The following is a 20,578-nucleotide window of genomic DNA, read 5'->3' as shown; positions in this document are numbered from 1 at the left end:
TTATAAATGGCAGTAGCAGCAGCAGCAGCTTGGATCTAGGGATACACAGAGACCATTATTTGGAAGAATTGAGAGGCTGGCAATTATTACTCACTTTAGCAGCTCCTTCCCTCAAGGTGGAAATTGAGACCAACTGGAGCAAAACGTTTTAAGTCTCTCAGTGCCACATAATCTACGCTGCTGCCTGTCATCCAGTCTTTTAACAGGATGAATGGAGAAAACTAATATTTAGGGGTCTCTTACAAGCCTATTCATTATATCATGTAATCTTCACAAAACCCTAGGAGTAAGCACTATTAACTAGCCCCATTTTAAAGATGTGGAAACTTGGGATCAGGGCTGCTATCCAAAGCATGGCTGGAGAGAGTGTATATGTCAGGGATATAGACCTTCCAGTCTACCAGGATGAGCCTCACTTGGTGAGGCTAACACAGAGTAAAGTGTTAGCAGTTGGAGACCTGAGGTTTAGTAAATAAATCCCAGTTCCATGTGACTTGACTGTAGCTTGTCATTGCTGCCTAACTCAGCAAATGTTTTTGGCCAAGGTGGAAATCTCTAGCATCTCAATTTATTTAGGCACACGGCTAGAAAGTCAAGTCCAGGATATGTCTCAGCTATCTTTATTTGAAGTGGATGTGTTCTGTAGTGGAGATCCTAAGCTGAGTTATTGTGCTTTTTGGAAAAACACTTGTGAGTCATGAAGCTTGTAATAGAGCCCTTGGCACCAGGTGTTGTGAGACCTGAAGTCTCATCTGACCTTATTGTTCAGTGTCTTGCTCAAGTAATTTAATTTTTCTAAGCGTATTTCTGAATCTATAAGGTGATAGAGCTACATTGGCCAGTTTCGCTAATAGCTTATACTTCTAAGAATTTGATTCTGTTAGCCCATATAAAAACTCAGTATATAGTATATGAAAGAGAAGCCACTTATATAGTTTTTCCATCTGAAATGAATAGAGTGCTTTGATTTAGAGAACTAAAGCACTAACTAGAAATTGGGAGTGTTGAGTTGCCTTTGGTCACATTTTTGATATATACTTTCTTTCTTCATTTCTTTATTATCAGAACAGCCATAAATTTTGATACTAGGCATTGTGAAATAAATTGCTTTAAAAATGAATATTTTATATGGGGGTTAGTGTACCTTTTCTATAAGGGGCCTCTGTCACAGCTACTCAGCTTTGCCATCATGCAAAAGCAGCAACAGATAATATGTAAACAAATGAGCATGACAGCATTCCAATAAAGTGTCATTTGCAAAAACGATGGTGGTCAGATTTGGCTTGTGGACCATAGTTTGCCTATCCCTGATTTATATTACTGCTTGAATCTCTTAAGGGCTACATAGATTCAGATTATTGTTTTCTTCTTTATTCCTTTAGATAGAGATTATCCAAGATGATACTTGTGACAATTTTGTGTATCTCTTCCCTTTTCTATAGAGGAACGATCTGGAACTTATATTCTGTTCCAAGGATCGCTGAACCTGTGTGGCTTACCATGATGTCCAGCACTTTGGAAAAAACCCAGCTCTGCCAGCGCTTTCTCAAGGAGTTTACACTTCTGATAGAACAGATCAATAAAAACCAGTAAGCTTTAAATCTCTGGAGCCTTGTATGCAACTTTCATGGCCAGTGTATGTGCTGCATGTGACATGCCTCTTCCTGCATTGACTCATCTGGTTGTATTTTCTTCCATTTCTCCAAGGTTTTTTGCTGCCTTACTGACTGCAGTGTTAACCTACCACCTGGCCTGGGTCCCGACTGTCATGCCTGTTGATCACCCTCCCATTAAAGCCTTCTCAGAGAAACGCACCTCTCAGTCAGTGAACAAGCTGGCCAAAACACATCCATATAATCCTCTCTGGGCACAGCTGGGTTAGTACCTAATTTGACTATTCAGAGACTCTGTGGGATGGAATGGAGAAAATGCTCAAATTTTTTGCTGAAATTGGCCCTCCATCCCGGCGATTTCCGGAGTTGTCATTAGGCAGACAGACAATAGGAGATTGGCCCACAGATTCTAGTCGTAAGTCTATACCTTTGTCTCCTTCCTGCTGCTGGCAGCTTTGTTCTGCTCTTCTAAACAATACGAGTAAACTGTTGTCCCATACCACAGTGGCAGTTCACCCTAGAGCAGGGTTTTGTAAGCTTGGCATTATTGATGTTTGGACCAGATAATTCTTTGTAGGGCCAAGGATCGTGGTGGTGGTGGTGATTGGGGGACTGTCTTGTGCGTTGTAGGATGGTTAGCAACATATCTAGCTAGTTCACTAACCACCAGTGAAAAACCCACTCCAGAATTGTGACAGTCAAAAATGTCTCCAGACATTGTTCTTGGGCAGCAAGACACTCCCTGGCTGAGAACCACTATTCTCAAGGATGGACTTGATAGGAAAAAAAATAGGGAAAAAAGAAAGTAATGCACTATAATTTTACTGCCTTTAAAATTTTCACTTGTTAGGAACCTTGTCTTTATACTGCTTCCTTGCAGTGAGTTGGTGGCATCTGCTTCCTCACAGCTTCATACTTAGCATCACATAGGAATCTAAAGCTTTGACATAGTTGGTTATAGAATTGGGGACTTGTGACATCAAAGTGGCATATTTGTGTTCATGTGCAGAGAGGTCTAATCTGGGACCTCTCACTCATCAAACATATAGAGTGACAGACTTGCTGCTTACTCTGATCCAGATCCTATGCCACATGCCAGGGATATGGAGTTAACATTACACAGCTGAGCTCCAGGAAGCTAGCTGCCTAATGGAGGTGACAGATTTGTATTCAGACGATCTCAAAACATCCTGATTTCTCCAAAGGAGAAATCAGGAGCATGTAGAAGCATGTAAATGAGAGACAGTATAGTGTGAAGTTTAAGAGAATGGGAACCAGAGCCAGATTGCATAGATCAAATCCAGTCTCCATGGGCAAGTGACTTAACCTCTCTGTGCCTCAGTTTCTTCATCTGTAAAATGGAATGATATTCCCACATGGTTGCTGTGGGAATTAGTTCTACATAGAGCACTTTCCTTATTTTATGCTGCTGGTGAAAATACTAACATTAGAGAGGCACCAGGAGACAGAGTGAGGGGATGCATACTTGAAGGAAATGTTCAAGGAAAGCATACTTGAGGAAATGTTAAAATGACATTTTCTAATCTTAGAAAACAGCATGTTATAATAACAGTAATGAAAGCTGACACTGTGAACCAGGCATTGTTTTTAGTACTTTTTACATGTATTACTTAATTAGATTCTCATCTCAAACCTATCACTATTGTCCTCACATTATAGATAATAAAGAGGTCTTGCCCTTGTGCCCTGAATGTAAGAAAGGGAATACATGTTTCACAGATAGGGGGATAATAGGTACATGTTAAATGAATTAAAGAATTTATGGATATTAAAAATGGATTTAATCCAGCCAGTCAGTACTGAGTTCAGAAAATTCAGAGGGTGCCTCACTCTAGGTTATACAGTTTTGAGGAGGATGGAGCATTGTTGTTCTTGTTATGGAACAATAGTCTTGAAAAAATGTATCATTAAGTGACAAAGGGAAGGGGGCTTGATATAAAGGAAACATGGTCTTTCATACTGCCTGGTCATCCATTTAAAAACAATGCTAATTAAGCAGTTTGCATTTAATTAGATAAATATATTTATAATTAGACATGCTTCTCATTTGAAATTTAACTGATTGAGAGCCATTAATTCCCTGTGTTCAGCATAACAAGGAAAAGTCCCTTCCTCTGGGCTCATAGTCATGTAGTAGATCATGTATTATTTTTTTTAAGATTTTCATTTATTTAAAAAGAGAGAGTCCTTGTGTGTGCTTGTGAGTGGTGGAGGGGAGCGGTGGACAGAAGGAGAGGGAGAGAGAGAATCTCAAGCTGACTCTTGGCTGAGCTCCAAGCCCGACAATGGGACCCAGTCTCAGGACCCTGAGATCATGACCTGAGCTGATGTCAAGAGTTGGAAGCTTAACTGACTGAGTCACCCAGATGCCCCAGGATCATTAGGGTCTCTGATTCTCCCCTCCCCCAGACAATCCAGCTGAGGTCTGGCTGTTGACAGAGCAATGTGAGAGGGGCTGAGACCCTAGCACAGGGTCATATGATAGGTATGTAAAGCCAAATGTAAATGATGGCTGAGTTTCCATTATTACTGAAAATCAAACTGCTTCAGTAATTCGACAGGGGAGCCACTTCCAGTTATTATTATTTTCATTAAATATTTATTAGGTCACAGTAAACAGGAAAATATAAACTTCCTGGAATATACAATGATGTGATGTAATTTTAATCCAGGCTCCTAAGGACTTTATCTTGAATTATTTCAAAGGCTTATCCAAGCACTTGCCAAGATGGGTACCACTGCTGTGCCCACTTCTGCATGGCTCCCTGGCATTCCCTGGGAGGGGAGGAGAGAAGCTGGAAGCAACTAGCACTTAACCCCTTTCACACCCTCACTGGCTTATTCTCTGGGAGCTCAGCCATCCTCCCCTCTGCCTAACTTGAGCACTGTACACAAGGGCTTTCCAAACGGGTCTCCAGCTTTGGGTGGGTTGTGGAAGCAGTTTATTGGGTCAAGAAAAGCATTTAAAAGGGCAAGTATAATAGAAAATATCAGAGGGATATATATACAGTGTTATGTAAAATGTTTATTTCAGAGGGGGAGTGAAGCTGCAGTATAAATGCATTTGTCTCTTGGGGTGGGTGTGCGTAGTTTGAAAGCCACTTTCTTTCACCACTGGTTGGAGTTCCATATGGGTCTCTTTTTTGACTCTAATGACCTCAAGAATTTGTGGAAATGAAAAGCTGCTTTTCTCCTCAGAAAAACATTTGGGATCATTAGTTTAATATAAGTAAAAATGTCTGAAATTTCTTCATTTTCTTTTCTCCTGAAGTTTAAATTGTATTTTTCAGAATGCAGTGAAATTAGGCTACAAATCAATAAAATTAAAAAAAAAAATGATAGGGAGAAAATTTCCACCTGTTCAGAAATTAAACAACCCATTTAAATAACCCAAAAGTCAAAGAATATCTCACAAGAGAAATTAGAAGACACTTTGAAGTAAATAATAATAAAGATACAATAAATTCCCATGTGTGGGATGGGGGGGAGCACCATGTAGAGGGAACTTCATAGCAGAGACATGTATTAGAATGTCATCTGGGAGTAGGTGACCCTTTAAAATTTTTGTCTCATTTTCTCCCACTGTCTGTTTCTGTCTCCGTAGTCCTCACCTCTCCCATCCTCTCTCTGCTTACCATCTTGTCTTTACAGTGCTCCTAAATTCTCAGCTTCTCACTTTCTAGTTTCTATCTCTTCACTGTCTCCCAAGAGGTGACTTTTTTTTCTCTCTCTCTGTCCCCTCTGTAGGCATCACACTCACCGCTCTGCTTACCTCTTCCACATCTTTCTGCTTCTCTCAGATTCTCTGCTGTTTGTACGTCTCCGCTGCCCACCTCCTCTCTTTCTCCTTCTAACCCTTGTCTCTGTCCTCCCCTCCTTCTGGACTCCTCTTTCTGTTCTCTGAGCCTGCTGGGTCTCTGCTTCCTCCTGCTCCCTTCGCTCCCTTCGCTCCTCTCGCTCCTTCCCACTCCCTCCTGCTCCTTCCCTCCTGCCTGCTGGTGCCTTTTCCTCTCCCTGCACCCAGCACCCTTCCAGCTTCTGTGCACTCTCTACCTTTGGCCACTCTTTTTCACCTGCAGATACTCTTTTTACCCCTTTTATCCCCTTTGTTTTCCTCTCATTTTTTCTTTTTTGAAAGTTAAATTTATATTTTAAATTGTAGTTTTTAACAAAAGCCCAGCCCGTTTACCATCTTAACCATTTCTAAGTTCAGTAGCATTGTCCGTTTGCACTGTTGTGAAACATCTTCATTTTGTAAAATTATACCCATTGAAACAAAGGAATCTGCTCTAAAATTAGTAGCTTTCTCAGTCCATTATTTAAAAAATTGTCTTCCAGTTCAGGATCCAGTTAATTTTAATAATATAGGTCTGTTATTTTATGAAGTTGGACCCTAGAATAAAGGCACAGTTTCCATACACACATTGCTGTCATTATTTTATGTTGTTTAAATGATTATAAACTGTATTTTCAGTAGTTTTCCTTTTTTTCACTTATTATTAAAATGTACAATACTGAGTGTTAAATGCATTGCTGAAAAATAATATTGTCATTCTGAGTGGCCTTCCTTTCCTCTGTGGTTTTTTGGTACCAAATATCAGATATGTAATGGTTATTTTCTTTTTTAAAAAATATTTGGGGATCCCTGGGTGGCTTAGCGGTTTGGCGCCTGCCTTAGGCCCAGGGTGTGATCCTGGAGTCCCCGGGATCGAGTCCCCACATCGGGCTCCCTGCAGGGAGCCTGCTTCTCCCTCTGCCTGTATCTCTGCCTCTCTCTCTGTGTCTCTCATGACATAGGCAGAGGGAGAAGCAGGCTCCCTGAGGGGAGCCTGATGCAGGACTCCATCCCAGGACCCTGGGATCATGACTTGAGCCAAAGGCTCAACCACTGAGCTACCCAGGTGCCCTGGTTACCGTCTTTATTAGCATTGAGACTGATGACAAACATGCCCCGTGGATTCCCAAGATGACTGTGACACAGGTGCAGCAATGAGCAGTCAAGAAGTAGTTGTTCTAGCATTTCTTTAGAATTTTTGATTTGTCAGTTGCAAAAGCCTCGCAGATAAAGCTTTATTAGCCTGCAGTTTGTGGGGGTTTTTTTGTTTTTGTTTTTGTTTTTGTTTTTGTTTTTTTTTTACAGAGAGGATCCTTTAAAGTCATTTGTGTCTTGCCCTTTGCATGTTGTTAGGACCAGTAGCCCATACACTAAGGAATGCTCTCCAGAGGAGTTACTTCCTGACAGTTCCCAGAGGAAAGTACTTCCTAATGGTTCCCATAACTTTTTCTTGTCTCAATCTATCGATTTAATTAGTTTTATATAGTATATGCCCTTATAAAAATGCATTCCCCCCTCTCTAGATGCATTCCTAAGATGAGTTCTGACTTCCTGAGTTCTTATTTATAACTGTACCCATGTACCTCCTTTCCTTTATTTAGTATCTTTTTTAAGTTTTGATTTATTTCAACCTTCTGATAATTTCCATAACAGTTTCTAACTCAGGGTTGGTTATACAGAGATACAAATAAGATAAATCCAAGTGAAACACTTATCACTGTGCCTACACAGTCAGTAAATTTTTTTTTGTTATAATTGTTAGTATTCTTATTATCAAGGCATCAAATGTATAACTTATCAAATGTAATAAGCAGATTATCAAATGCAATAATTTTAATAGGCACTTAGATACTTTTCAGTGAAAAGCCTAGATTGCTGGGTTCATTGACATATTTGCCCTTATTTGACTTTTTTCCACCTTTAAGTTAAATTTTTGTATTTCATTAGGTAGTTTTTAATCAGCTTGTCAGGATATAACTTATGGGACACATTTTCTTCCAGTAAAATTTTCATGTAAAATAATAGAAAATATTCAGATTCATTATTCATGACTAAGTAATTTCTTCGTGTTGATCAGATGGATTCTACTTGGGGTGTGTGTGTGTGTGTGTATGCGCGCGCGCGGGCACGCACATGTGCACCTTGAAGGAATTCTCAAGCCACTTTATTAAGTATTTTGAATTGGTTCACTGAACTTCTGATCAGAGATCCCTGAATTTGGATTTTATGCCAAGGCCTATTGTCCTGGGATTCTTCTGGGAAAAAAATTTTCATCATTCTACTTTCTAACATAAAGTATTTGATTTGGTCACATATTGGGACTCCTGGCTTTAGTGGGAGCCAGCCAGCCCTGTGAGCTGCATGGGAAGACCTAACAATAACAAGCACAGAGAGGGACTGTGTACACTAGCACTGTACCCATGTACGGAGAGGGATAGGCCTCAGCCTTTCCAGGCACACTTTCCATTAACAGAGGCAAAACTAAGACCTGCTCATTACTAGGAATTACCTTTTTGCCTCAGGGGTGTGAAGAAGCAATTCTAATTTGGGAGCATAAATCATTTGTTCTTCTCTAATAAAGGCTGCCATATCCATGCCATGCTTGCCCCAGACGACTTCATCTTTGTGTCTGTTTTGCTCTCTAGGTGATCTTTATGGAGCCATTGGCTCTCCAGTGAGGCTGACTCGCACCGTAGTGGTGGGGAAGCAGAAGGATTTGGTCCAACGTATACTCTATGTCCTGACCTACTTTCTCCGTTGCTCTGAGCTGCAAGAGAACCAGCTGACCTGGAGCGGGAGTCATGGTGAAGGTGACCAGGTGTTAAATGGGAGCAACATCACCACAGCCTTGGAGAGGGGAGAGGTAGAGGAGTCTGAGTATGTGGTCGTGACGGTGAGAAGTGAGCCCGCTCTCCTTCCTCCTATCCTGCCACCTACTATGGCAGAGGGAAGGAGCCCCAGGCCCGAGGGGCTAAGTGTGCCTCCAGAGGGCACTGACATCAGAGACCTGTGTTCCAAACCTGACAAAGAAGGAAACACCAGGCCAGAGCAGAGTTCTCAAGCCTGCAGCATGGAATTCCAAGAGCCAGCATTGGACAGCTCTTGGAAACCTCAGGGCACATTTTGTGGGGAGGAAGAAAGTGAAAGAGGGGCACCACAAGATGGTTCTTCAAGATTCTCTAGCTGTGAAGGGCTGGGGGCAGGAGGGAAGCTCAGCCAGCAGGCTGTCAGTGAGGAGTTGAAAGGGGAGATGCCTAAGAAACTCACAGACCGGTCAGCAGCCTGGCCTTGTCCTGACAGACATTCCTGGGAGAAACCTCCCTTAGAGAAGGTCACTTTCCAGATTGGAAGCTCTGTATCCCCGGAGTCCGACTTTGAAAGCCGCACACAAAAAATGGAGAAGCGGCTAATGGCCTGTAGACAATACCCAGAGTTAGCTTGCCATCCACCGGCTAAGTCCGGGATGGCCGCTGACATGCCTCAGGACCAGCAGCTTTCTAGGTGCTTCTTCACACCTGGCTTCCAAAAGAATGGCCACTGTCCTCAGAGTCAATCTTATGAGAGGGACGAAGGTGAATTTGAGAGGGATTTTGCTGAGGACAGAGGCATCAAAACCAAGGTGGTAGCAGCTGCTACTGGGCAGCCCGACCAGTCTGTTGACTCGCTGGCACCTAATGGCGGTGCAGCAGGAACTGGAGCGAGGATGCTGGAGAAAACAAGACATTTGTATTTGAAGGATGCAGAAGGACCTTTGATGTCGCCTGTTTCAAGCAGGTGTGCACAGCAGGACTCTGGCTTCTCGGGCACTGCAGATGTCCCCTGTGGGGATGCTGACAGGAAGGCCAACTTCAGGATGGAAGGAGACATTCCCAGAAACGAAAGCTCAGATAGCGCTCTTGGAGACAGTGACGAGGAAGCGTGTGCTTCAGCCTCGCTGAATCTAGGGCACAGCAATGACCGGACTGAAGGATCCTTGGAAGTGGAGCTGCCTCTGCCAAGGTAATGCTGGCAGGTTGGGGAGAAGGGGAACTGGATTCACATACTGTTTTCTGTCTTAGCACTCAGGAGCACGTTAGGTACTGTCGGCTGTTTTGCACATAATGGTTTTTTTCTCAGAGTATGAGCAATGTTACCGGCCTGATGCACACAGCTTCAAGCCTGCCCTTTCTCCAAAGATGATCAGTGGCCTCATGTCTCTGAGCCCTCTGAGTGAGGAGGCAAGTTGTTGCCTTTGCAACTCCTGTGACATTTGGAGAAGCTAAAGGATACAGTGGAGGTGGTGGTGTGGAGCAGGGATTTTAATTTTCTGTCATCTGCGTGGAAGTTACATGGCTGGCAGCAGATGCCTTGCCTCGGAGGTGGTGGATTATCCTCACCGTGTGGCTTCTCTCCTGCAGGTCAGAGCAGCATGAAGTGGTTGGGAAACAACACCTCTTCCTTAACACTCCATCAGGTTGATTATTCAGTCTGTGATGACTGAAAGCAATAATTAGAGATTTCTTCTGTTCTTCTGCACTGTCGTGGGCATCACCCCATGCAGATGTGTCGAGGTCCTAAAGCCAAGTTTTTGGCAAGCTTTCTTTCTTCACTCTCTTCTTTTTCTTTTTTTTTTTTAAGATTTTATTCATTCATTCATTCATTCATTCATGAGAGAGACAAAAAGAGAGAGAGAGAGAAGGCAGAGACCTAGGCTGAGGGAGAAGCAGGCTCCATGCAGGGAGCCCGATGTGGGACTCAATCCCAGATCCTGGGATCACACCCTGAGCCAAAGGCAGACACTCAACTGCTGAGCTATCCAGGCATCCCTCTTTCTTCACTCTTGACACAGACTGCCTGGGAGATGTTTGATATGAGTTTCAAGAACAAAGTCATAACCAGCCATCAAAATACTGGTTTTTTTCTGCCCTTCCATCCAAAACCGAAACAAAACAAAACAAGTTTCTCTTTCTCTTCCAAACCCCTTTTTTCCCATGTCAGTGGTCCACTCCCTGGAGAATTGGTGAAATGGACCACCCTGAACCTCTTTTTCTTACCTCTGTTACTGGGGTTTTTGTTCCAAGTGCAATGCAAGAAGGAAGAACATTTTTAATTGTGTATTCTAATGGACCACTATTGTTTTAGGTCTCAGAGCATCAGCAACCCAAATGTAAGAAACTTTGGCCGCTCACTTCTGGCAGGTTATTGCCCCACATACATGCCTGATCTGGTGCTTCACGGGACCAGCAGCGATGAGAAACTGAAGCAGTGTCTGGTGGCTGATCTGGTCCACACAGTTCATGTAAGTGATCCCAGCTTGGAGCCTCTGGCTGCTGACAATATGTCAGCCGGGGTCTTGGCCAGCAACAGGTGTGTAGACTGAGGCATGTATAATTATGGCATTGTTTATAGGGATGCAGGCAAAGGTTGGTGAGGCACCCAGGGATTAGCAACAGCTGGAAGCTCTGAGCACACCTGGGCCTGAAGGATAAGTAGGGGCCAGTGACACCGGAGCCATGGAGAGCTGGAACTAGAAGAGGGGCCGGGCTGCCCAGGGACACCAACGCTGAGGAGGGAGGGAGGATACCTCCCTGACAGCTCTTCCCTTCAGCCTTTGAGCTCTTCTGTACTTCCCATCGGCTGAGCCCAGCTGGAAGGCAGAGAGCAAGGTCAAAATTGATGCCAATACGGTCCCGAGGTCCACAGAGGTCAGCCTCCTGGGGCCAGCACAGGACAGAGAAGGGCAAAGAGTGGATCTGGAGGGCACATTGGCTGAGCAAAATAGAATTCACAGCACAGATGGTGACAATTATATGCCGTCACGGAGAGGACCAAGAAGATGTCACATATGGTTTGCTTTTTATCCGATCCTTACAAGTTCGTAAGAGTAATTTATTTTAACTGATTTGTCATTAAGTTCACTTTGATGGCTGCGCGAGGATGACTGTATAAAGATTAACAAGTCTTACTGGAAAATTGCCTTGTGGCTGCTGTTAAGTGCTTTTCTGCTATCTGCAGCATGACAGGAACTGAGCAGTTAAGGAAACTGTCAATCTGATGGGACTGTTTTTAATTGAGCTGCTATTGGGCAGATGTGCAAAAATAGATGTTTTGCATTGGAAACATATTGTGTCTTGTGCAATAGGGAAAGTCCTCACTGCATTAAGAAAATTGGAATTTGGCTTGTTCCCTACCTCCTTGCCCAACAAGTATTTTTTTGAGAGGTGGAGCAGAAGGCACTGTATGTTATCTTTGGCCTTGAGCATCTCCTCTGTGAAGACTAAACATACATCAGTCACAGGCTAAACAGGCTGACGGTATTTGTGTGAAATGGGAAGAAAAGCTCAGTAGTGAAGCAGATGTCCTCATAACCCCCCCTGAATGGGAAGGGAGAAGAGATGAAGAGGAAGTGATTGGAAGCTGGGAAGGCCAGTCCAGTGTTTACATTTATACCAAACATTCCTAACCCCACCCTGCTTTGTGGTCCATCACCACCCCTCACCAGGATTTTCAGGAATAAAGCTATGAGGTTGCTTTTGTCTCTTGTAAAAAATGTCATAACACTTTATTTTCATAGTTATAATGAACACTGTATACTTGTTTATCATTTCAGAGGTTCTTAGACCAGTGACATTAGAAGAACAGTGTCTTCATTGTGTGATACTGTGTGATTGTCTTAAATCATGGAAACCTTAGTGATTTTAGAGACGTGTACATTTTGGAACCATTGGTAGCATTAAGGCAGGGAAGTAGAGGCTTTCCTTTCCTTTTATGTCAGCTATTTATGTATTTATTTAAAGAAAAAGAACATTGATGTTCTTGCTTTGTTGAACCCTTCTTCTGTGAAGCCCTCCATTCTGCTTCTGGCAGAGGTGCAAGGAGATGGAGTGTGGACTAGAGTGGGTGGTCTTCACTGCCATTGATCTTACCTACTGGGCAGTACTGCCCAGATGCCCCGGACTTGCTCACTTACCACTATGGAAATATTAATTGATTGATAACCCTCCTTGAACTTATTTGTAAAACCATTCATGACTTTTTTTCCCCCATGGGCTGACAAGTTCCAGTTTTTTGTATATTAGGTTTTAATGATGACCATTGAGCTCTATAATTCTTATATTTGAAAAAAAAAAAGTCCATGTTCCCTCTATTAGTACTCTTAAAGATTTTTCATATATCATTTTCCCTTCCTTTCAGAAGTAGTATTTTCACACTGTAGGCTTTTCTCATTTCTTTAGACTCTGCAATCATCCTGAGAGATCGAAAGTTATTAAGCGTAATAACCTATATTGTGTCAAATTGTGGGTACATCCAAAGTGCAGCCATGCATGAGTGTTAATAGGAAATTGCAAAGGGCTCATAAAAATATCTTTGGAAATTTAATACATTCGGAATGTATCCAATTAGCATTAGTAGATTTCTAATTTCACTTGGCACATTTATCATAATGAATTTTGCTTTTTGAAGTAGTGTTCCATTTAAACTGCCTCTCAGATAGGGACTCCGGTCTATGACAGTGTTTAAATAAAAATAACCTTACTTTTAACCATCATTTACAAATATTTGTTGGAAAATAGGTTTTTTTTTTTTAAACATTCTATTGAATTTACTCTGTAAAGTCTAGTAATTATTTAAATTCTTGAGTATGTTGCCAGAGAAAGTAGCAAAGATCCAAGAACAAATATACATGACCACAGTTAGAACTGAAGTAATAACTTGTTGAGGAAGAAAAGATTGTGATAAATTGCTTTACTTAACTTGTTTCAAAAACCTATTTTTTGGACGTTAATAATTTTTAGTGTTCATCAAGACTTCGTTGGGCTTTGATATTCATAATCGTTTTTAGCAAAGGATTTTTATTAACTATTTAAAAGCAATTGATTTAAGTTATTGATCTATTTTCTAGGCCTATGCATGAGTGGATTGTAAAATGTAAATGTGCACATTTATAACCATGATGGACTAGTTCATGGAATTTCTTCTTTCATTGAGGGATTGCATTCTAGAGCTCCCAATACTAAAAATTTCTTTTTATGCATTTCCTCATCCCGATCTTATAAAAGATATATTTACTTTATTTCCATTTTTATTTTTGGCTTTTCCATATCGAGATTGTGATGGTCTTAAATATTTAAACACGTGTTCTTGTTTAATCCATATACTACCTTTTTTCTGTCATTTGAACTGTTTCTCTGTCTCCTAGCATGTAGATTATACAGCTGCCTTAAATTAGACTAAAGTAATATTTAGTTTTTTTCCCCCTGCCATATCTGAATGTGCATTCTTTCTCTATTTTCCTTTTGACTCTTAAGTGTTAAAGTGGAAGAGACAGCTTCTTGTTGTATCTATGACCCTCAAGTAGCTTTTTCTCTCTTCTTTTTTCCTCCTGTGTGCTTGTCTGCCTGTGAATATTGCTGCCATGTTAGGGGTATTAAATTATGGGGTAGTGAGGGAGGACCACTGCTTAGCATTGATGGTTTGGGTTCAAGTCTTAGTGTTACCATTCATCTGCTGATAGTCCAGTAAACCAATTGGTATCACTAAGCCTCAAAAAAAAAAAAAAAAAAATTTAGAGAAAGCAGTTGAAATATCCACTGGTTAAGAGTTTGGCTTCTAAAGACAGACAAACCTGATTTTGAATCACAGCTCACCCCTTAATGGCTTTGTGGCCTCAGGCAAGTTTCTTTACTCTTCTAAGCATCAGTTTCAGCTTCTGTAAAATTAACAGTACTTACAGCTCTGGTTTGAAGACTCAGAGATAATGCATATCAAGTGTTTAGCACGGTGCCTGGCACATTACTAATGCCCAATAAATATTAGCTAATAATATATGTGAAAGTGCTTTGCAGATGAGTTCACCAGAAAACTCCTATTGGAGATAGTGGAACAGAACCCACAGACACTTCATTCTTTGCTAAAAGCATACACTTCTCTTTGCCTTTGAAATCACAAGGAGCAGGACAATGGCTAACGACAGGGTAGGTTATCATGACCAAAACAACATCACATTGTAATGCATTGTAAAAAACTGTGTTCCAAGGCTTCAGGCATTTTACAGAATAATGTATAAAAACAAAGTTAACAGTTGGGTATTGAGCTTCTTTCATTTAATTTTAAGAGTAGCAACAGATTGACTCCAGAAATACCATGCAGAAATCAGTAGCATAATAAGGAGCTTTGCTAAAAGCTTGGCTATGATATATGCATATGAATACCTCATTATGCCATGCAATGTAATCAACCAGGGAGAGACTACAAAAGAACAGTAAGTCGCATCAAACTATAAGTCATTGCTTAAGTCATACAGACAGCATTAAGGTGCCTCAAGTCAACAACAACCTTAGAATCAGTAGTGTTGCAAAGGAAACATGCATGTGGGACAAATCTGCTGAGAACACCTCTTACTGCTTTCCTGTGCTGGATGATGATAATGACAGTGCCTTGGGCCTACAGCACTGTCTACTGTTTCATAAAATCTGTATGTATGTGTGTGCGCATGTGCACGCATACGTGTTTATGGGCACATGCGTTCACACATGTATAAGAATGTACATGGAGTTACGATGTTAAGATGTATTTCCTATTGTGGATTGTGATTTTTTTTAAGTTTTTGAAAAGAAACACTGATCTCTGGGCATTGCCAACTCCAATCTGAAATCTTATTGATTCTATCTCCTCACAGTGACTGCAATTTAGTCTTCTTTAAGTTCCCCTTAGCCTTCCCAGCTAGAATTCTTGTGTGCAGTTTTACCCCCTTCTAGCCATCTCGTACAGTGCCACACAGGGCTCTTGCTAACCCCTGAGTATGGTCATTTATTCTTTTTCTCTAATAGATTCCCATTCTTTGAAGAGAGTAAAATATAAACTGCTTGGCTGGAGTTGCCCCCCGGGTGGAACTTCACATCTACGGGCTCCTTAGCATGTTGTACCACACCTTTGTTCAGTTTCAGATTTTTTTCTACCACCTGGGTAGAACCTGGGCTCCAGGCCCATGGAGCAGAGAAGGAGACTCGATTTCTTCTGTATTCCAGCACGTCAGCCTGTGCCCCTAGAAAGGGCTCGGTGATGTTAGCTTGACTGTTCCCTGCGGAACTGGATTTAGAAGCGTACGTTTACGGCTAAAACTATGATGATTGGTTTGTCTGTTTTTTCTAAAGAAAAGAGAAATGACAGTCTTTTAAAACTAAAAGGGAAGAATAATGTGTTTAGACATGATGCCTTTAAAGGCTCTGTGTTCATTTTCTTTACCTAAAGGAGAATAAAAAGCTTATTATAAGTCTCTTTGGCTTCAGTTTGCTTGCATTTAGTTAATATTAGACACATGGCTACTTTTGATGTTTTCTTAAATTTGTTCACTATGTACAAAATATCTGGACATCTATGCCATTCTTTGTTAAAAAAGAAAAAAAAAGCTATCAACCTTCCTGCATTTTATTTTGGAGTCCTGTACATCATCACATGACTTTAGTCTGATGATTCTTCTAGACCTTGAGCTCCTTTCCTGGACTTCAAATTGTTTCTTTCCTCAGCAAGTGACAGGCCTGATAGTTAAGCTGTGCCCAAGGTTGTGTACTATATCCACAAGGCTGAACTTGGGTGTCAGCCTAGTGAGCCTGGTGATCACAGCCACAGGCACAAACCCACAGAAGGACAGAGGTTTCCTTTGTAGCCCCTCCCACACTACCACCCCACTGGGTCCTCCCCTCCTTCCCTAACTCCCTATGTCTTCGGGATGTCTTTGGGCTTCTCAGAGCCCCCATGTTGGTATATCTACCAGGATTCCTCAGCAGTGTCCATGGTCCATACTGATTGATTACAACTCATAAGTCTTTAGTGAGTGCCAATGAACCTGTTACCACCAGAAAAAATTCTGTTAAAAAAAAGCTCACAGAGTTATGATGAGATCATATGATTACCTCTTCCAGTATTTTCATGTTAACAGTCTGCTTGATATAAACTAGAAATCTCTGATGGTGGCATATCAGGTAGTCGTTATTTGGCCAAAAATGAGGCAAGGAGCCTGGACATGGCTTCTGGGGAGGAGAAAGAGAGTCATGATTTGGAGATTTACCTCCTATCAGAAAATATGTACCGAGTACCTTTTATGTGCTAGGTGCTGTGTTTATACCATGGTCAAAGTGTGAAGTGGGAGGATTCCAATGCCATGTTGTGCTACTGCAAATGGTGTGCCTCCCTGCTAAAACTATAGAAATGATGGGTAAAATAATACGATCCCCACCCAGCCCTATTGTTATAATACCTGTGCATTAAATAAAGTGGAAATCGATTTGTGCCAGAAGCAAATCCTTTTGTGCCAGAATAGTAAGTTTGGGCTGATACAACCATGGCCTTCTGGGATTTCAGTCTGAATTTAGGACATAGAAATTGGGTCCTGAGTTTCTAAGATCTACTCCAGTGAATGATGGGGTCTCATATGCACCTAAGGCTTAGGACCTGGAACTAAGCTAAGCCCCTTAGATAAAGCCTGGAGCCTCAAAGAGCTATTCTTCCACGAAAGGGGGACTAGAAAACCCCAGCCATAAACAGTGAGACAGCAAAGGAACAAGTTGGAAACTTGGGTGGAAGAAAATAAAGTCACCTGTGAGAAATGAGAAATCAAAGCCCCAGGCCCATTGTGTGAGTGGGTTGGAGGTCCAGATTTATTCCACCCAAGTGACTTGGGAATCCCTGTCCAAGAGATAAATATAAAATCCAGAAACCTTGAACCTCTAGGACTCTGGTAGAAGGAAGCACATCGCACAGTTTCCTAACCACCAGCTTAGGAGACACCTGTAGCTGCTTTCCCTCTTCTCCACTCTATTTCAACTCATAAACCTTTAGTGACTGCCATTGAACCTGTTTCCAAGACACACACAGAGCACATAAAACAGTCCCAACAAGACAGGCTCATGTTCTGAGATTACAAACCATGTATGAGGAAATGATGAGGGAGAGTAAGCAAATACAGGCTGGACAATTAGCACTCCCAGAACAATCTGAAATAACTATTAAGTCACTGTGTTTAAAATGGTTATGGTCATAAAAAAGAAGGAATTGGAACTTTAATAAAAGATGGGATGTTGTGATAAGCGGTTATTTAGATTTGCAAAAGGACTTAAAAAGAACTTCTAAAAGCGAAAAATATGGCCATTATAATGGAATCCCAAGGGCTAGGTTAAAGAGAAGAGTAGATTAAATACTGCTGGAGAGAATTAGAATTTGTGACATGGGGCAGCCCGGGTGGCTCAGCGGTTTAGTGCCTGCCTTTGGCCCAGGGCGTGATCCTGGAGACCTGGGATTGAGTCCTACATCAGGCTCCCTGCATGGAGCCTGCTTCTCCCTCTGCCTCTGTCTCTGCCTCTCTTTCTTTCTCTCTCTCTCTCTCTCTCTCTGTGTCTATGAATAAATAAATGAAATATAAAAAAAAAAAAAGAATTTGTGACATGGAGGCTAGAATGAGAAAAAGTTTTTTAAACATTTTCTTTCTTTGAGAGAAAGAGCACAGAGGGAGAGGGAGAAGCAGACTCTGCTGAACAGAGAGCCCAATGCAGGATTTGATCCCAGGATCCTGAGATCATGACCTGAACCACAGGCAGACGCTTAACTCAGTGAGCCACCCACGTGCCCCAGGAATGAGAAAATTTTGTAGCTCATTCAGAAGGTGAGAACAGAGAAAGTGAGGGAAGACAATATTTGAAGAAAGAATGACTGCCATTTTTCAGATGACATAAGCACATGGAGTTCCAAGTAAGGGTAAATACAAACAAATCCAGTCTTAAGCTACAGGACATCAAAAACACAGAAAACTTGTAAGCAGCCCGAGAGAAGATATGGCACCTGTCCTCCAGGAGTTTAAAAGCTGTAACAGGAAATTACAAAGAAGTAAATAAGTAGTAAAAACAGTGTGGTAGAGTCCATTGCAGTGGGAGGCGCCGGACACGTGGGAGGACCTCGTGGAAGTGATGTCTGTGCCAGGGAGTCAGTAGGGAGTGAGCCAGGGGAGGGCATAGGGGATGATGTGACTCCTTCAGGAAACTCAAGATTCTTCTGGCTGATTGCATCAGTGAGCATCTTCTTAACCTGCAGGCAGAGCTGGCTTTGCCACACAGGAGGTCCTGTCTATCCCATTTCTTACTGGCAAGAAAGTCTAGATGCTGAGCATTTAGTAAAAGACAGTATTGTGCATGATTTTATTTTTTTATTTTATTTTATTTTTTTTATTATTTTTTTAAATTAATTTTTATTGGTGTTCAATTTACCAACATACAGAAAAACACCCAGTGCTCATCCCGTCAAGTGTCCACCTCAGTGCCTGTCACCCATTCCCCTCCAACACCCGCCCTCCTCCCCTTCCACCACCCCTAGTTCGTTTCCCAGGGTTAGGAGTCTTTATGTTCTGTCTCCCTTCCTGATATTTCCCAACATTTCTTTTCCCTTCCTTTATATTCCCTTTCACTATTATTTATATTCCCCAAATGAATGAGAACATACACTGTTTGTCCTTCTCCGATTGACTTATTTCACTCAGCATAATACCCTCTAGTTCCATCCACGTTGAAGCAAATGGTGGGTATTTGTCGTTTCTAATTGCTGAGTAATATTCCATTGTACACATAAACCACATCTTCTTTATCCATTCATCTTTCGATGGACACCGAGGCTCCTTCCACAGTTTGGCTATTGTGGCCATTGCTGCTAGAAACATCCGGGTGCAGGTGTCCCGACGTTTCATTGCATCTGAATCTTTGGGGTAAATCCCCAACAGTGCAATTGCTGGGTCGTAGGGCAGGTCTATTTTTAACTCTTTGAGGAACCTCCACACAGTTTTCCAGAGTGGCTGCACCAGTTCACATTCCTACCAACAGTGTAAGAGGGTTCCCTTTTCTCCGCATCCTCTCCAACATTTGTTGTTTCCTGCCTTGTTAATTTTTCCCATTCTCACTGGTGTGAGTGTGCATGATTTTATAGAGCAGGGGAAGTGTTTAAAAATGGTGATAGCCAGGTTCCTTTTCTCTTAATGGTTGTGACACTGAAGGGTTTTTTGGGTTTTGTTTGGTTATATTAAAACAAACCAAAACCAGTCAGCAATCCACATATGGCTGTAGTCCTTATATGTGGCTCTCAGCCCTCCAGAAGTGGGGTGAGGTGGCCCAGGATGATGTTCCATTGCTTAAGTCTTCAGTTCTAGGGCAGTGGAGGATATAGTGATGCAGTTGGGCCTTCACTTCTAATGAAGTAGAAGAATAAAAAGGGGGATCTGAGGACATTTAGCCAAGAGCAGGTGCTGACACGGAGAACCTTACTACATTAGTTTTCATCTCATTGTCTTTGTAGGACTAATGAAAGATCTTACTTGAAGCTACATAAAGGCTAATACTAAGTCATGGTGCTGTAACATAATGGTGTGACTCTTTTTGAAAGGCATTTGGTCACGTGGCATCCTCTTATTCAAGTTCAGTTTAATAAACTTATAAAATATACTGGAGTTACCTTCTATAGAATACCAAATTGACACTGAAATGATGCCAAGGCTGCTTATGTTTTATTCAGAATATTTCAGAGAGGAAAAAAAAAAACAAAGAATATTTCAGAGAGAAATAAAAGATACAGGGAGGCACTTCCAATTGCCTGCAACATAAATCACCTGCTCCCTCTGTGTTTGAAAGAGGCTGCTCAGTGGCTCATCCCTGGTAATCAAACCTGCACTGTTATAATTAGTGTGCATATTTAGAGCTGGTTAGGAGACAGAAGTCCACACTCCTGCTGTCTATAATATACCTGTGAGCTGGACATTTTTGAGGATTGATAAAGGGTCAGCTCAGAGTATGTATTGGGCAATGCCAATAGTGTAGAGATGCGGAAGTTTCTTAACAAAGTCGTAATGGAGGCAACTGTATTTTCTCCTATTTTGACATTAGGTTGAGACTGTCATTCACACTTCTTGCAATCTTATCTTCCAAGGGATTTCCACCCTGACAAAGTTTTGGGATTTCAAAGTGGAGGGTTTGGCAGACTCACTGAGCTAAAAGTTGGAAATGCTTGCATGAGTTACTAGCTTCTATTTCTGACTGACATACCAGTATTCTGACTGATACTTAATAAGCTCTTACTTTTTGTTTGTTTGTTTGTTTGT

The 20,578-nt window shown here is 41.7% G+C and overlaps 1 protein-coding gene across 6 annotated transcripts in view; it reads left to right on the top strand.

The window, feature by feature from the left end:
* FNIP2 (folliculin interacting protein 2) overlaps positions 1-20,578 on the top strand; it is a 133,902-nt gene that overhangs the window by 98,747 nt on the left and 14,577 nt on the right. For all 6 annotated transcript variants that reach the window (XM_041738939.1, XM_041738935.1, XM_041738938.1 and 3 more), the window contains 4 exons: positions 1,443-1,589; positions 1,708-1,877; positions 8,115-9,468; positions 10,591-10,747. In XM_041738939.1, coding sequence (XP_041594873.1) covers positions 1,443-1,589; positions 1,708-1,877; positions 8,115-9,468; positions 10,591-10,747 — 1,828 coding nt within the window. The remainder of the gene's footprint in view (positions 1-1,442; positions 1,590-1,707; positions 1,878-8,114; positions 9,469-10,590; positions 10,748-20,578) is intronic.

This window comes from Vulpes lagopus, chromosome 23 (genome assembly GCF_018345385.1).
Source record: "Vulpes lagopus strain Blue_001 chromosome 23, ASM1834538v1, whole genome shotgun sequence".
Classification (NCBI taxonomy): Eukaryota; Metazoa; Chordata; class Mammalia; order Carnivora; family Canidae; genus Vulpes; species Vulpes lagopus.
The sequence above is the reverse complement of the archived record's forward strand: the minus strand, read 5'-3'. Positions and strand labels throughout refer to the sequence as shown.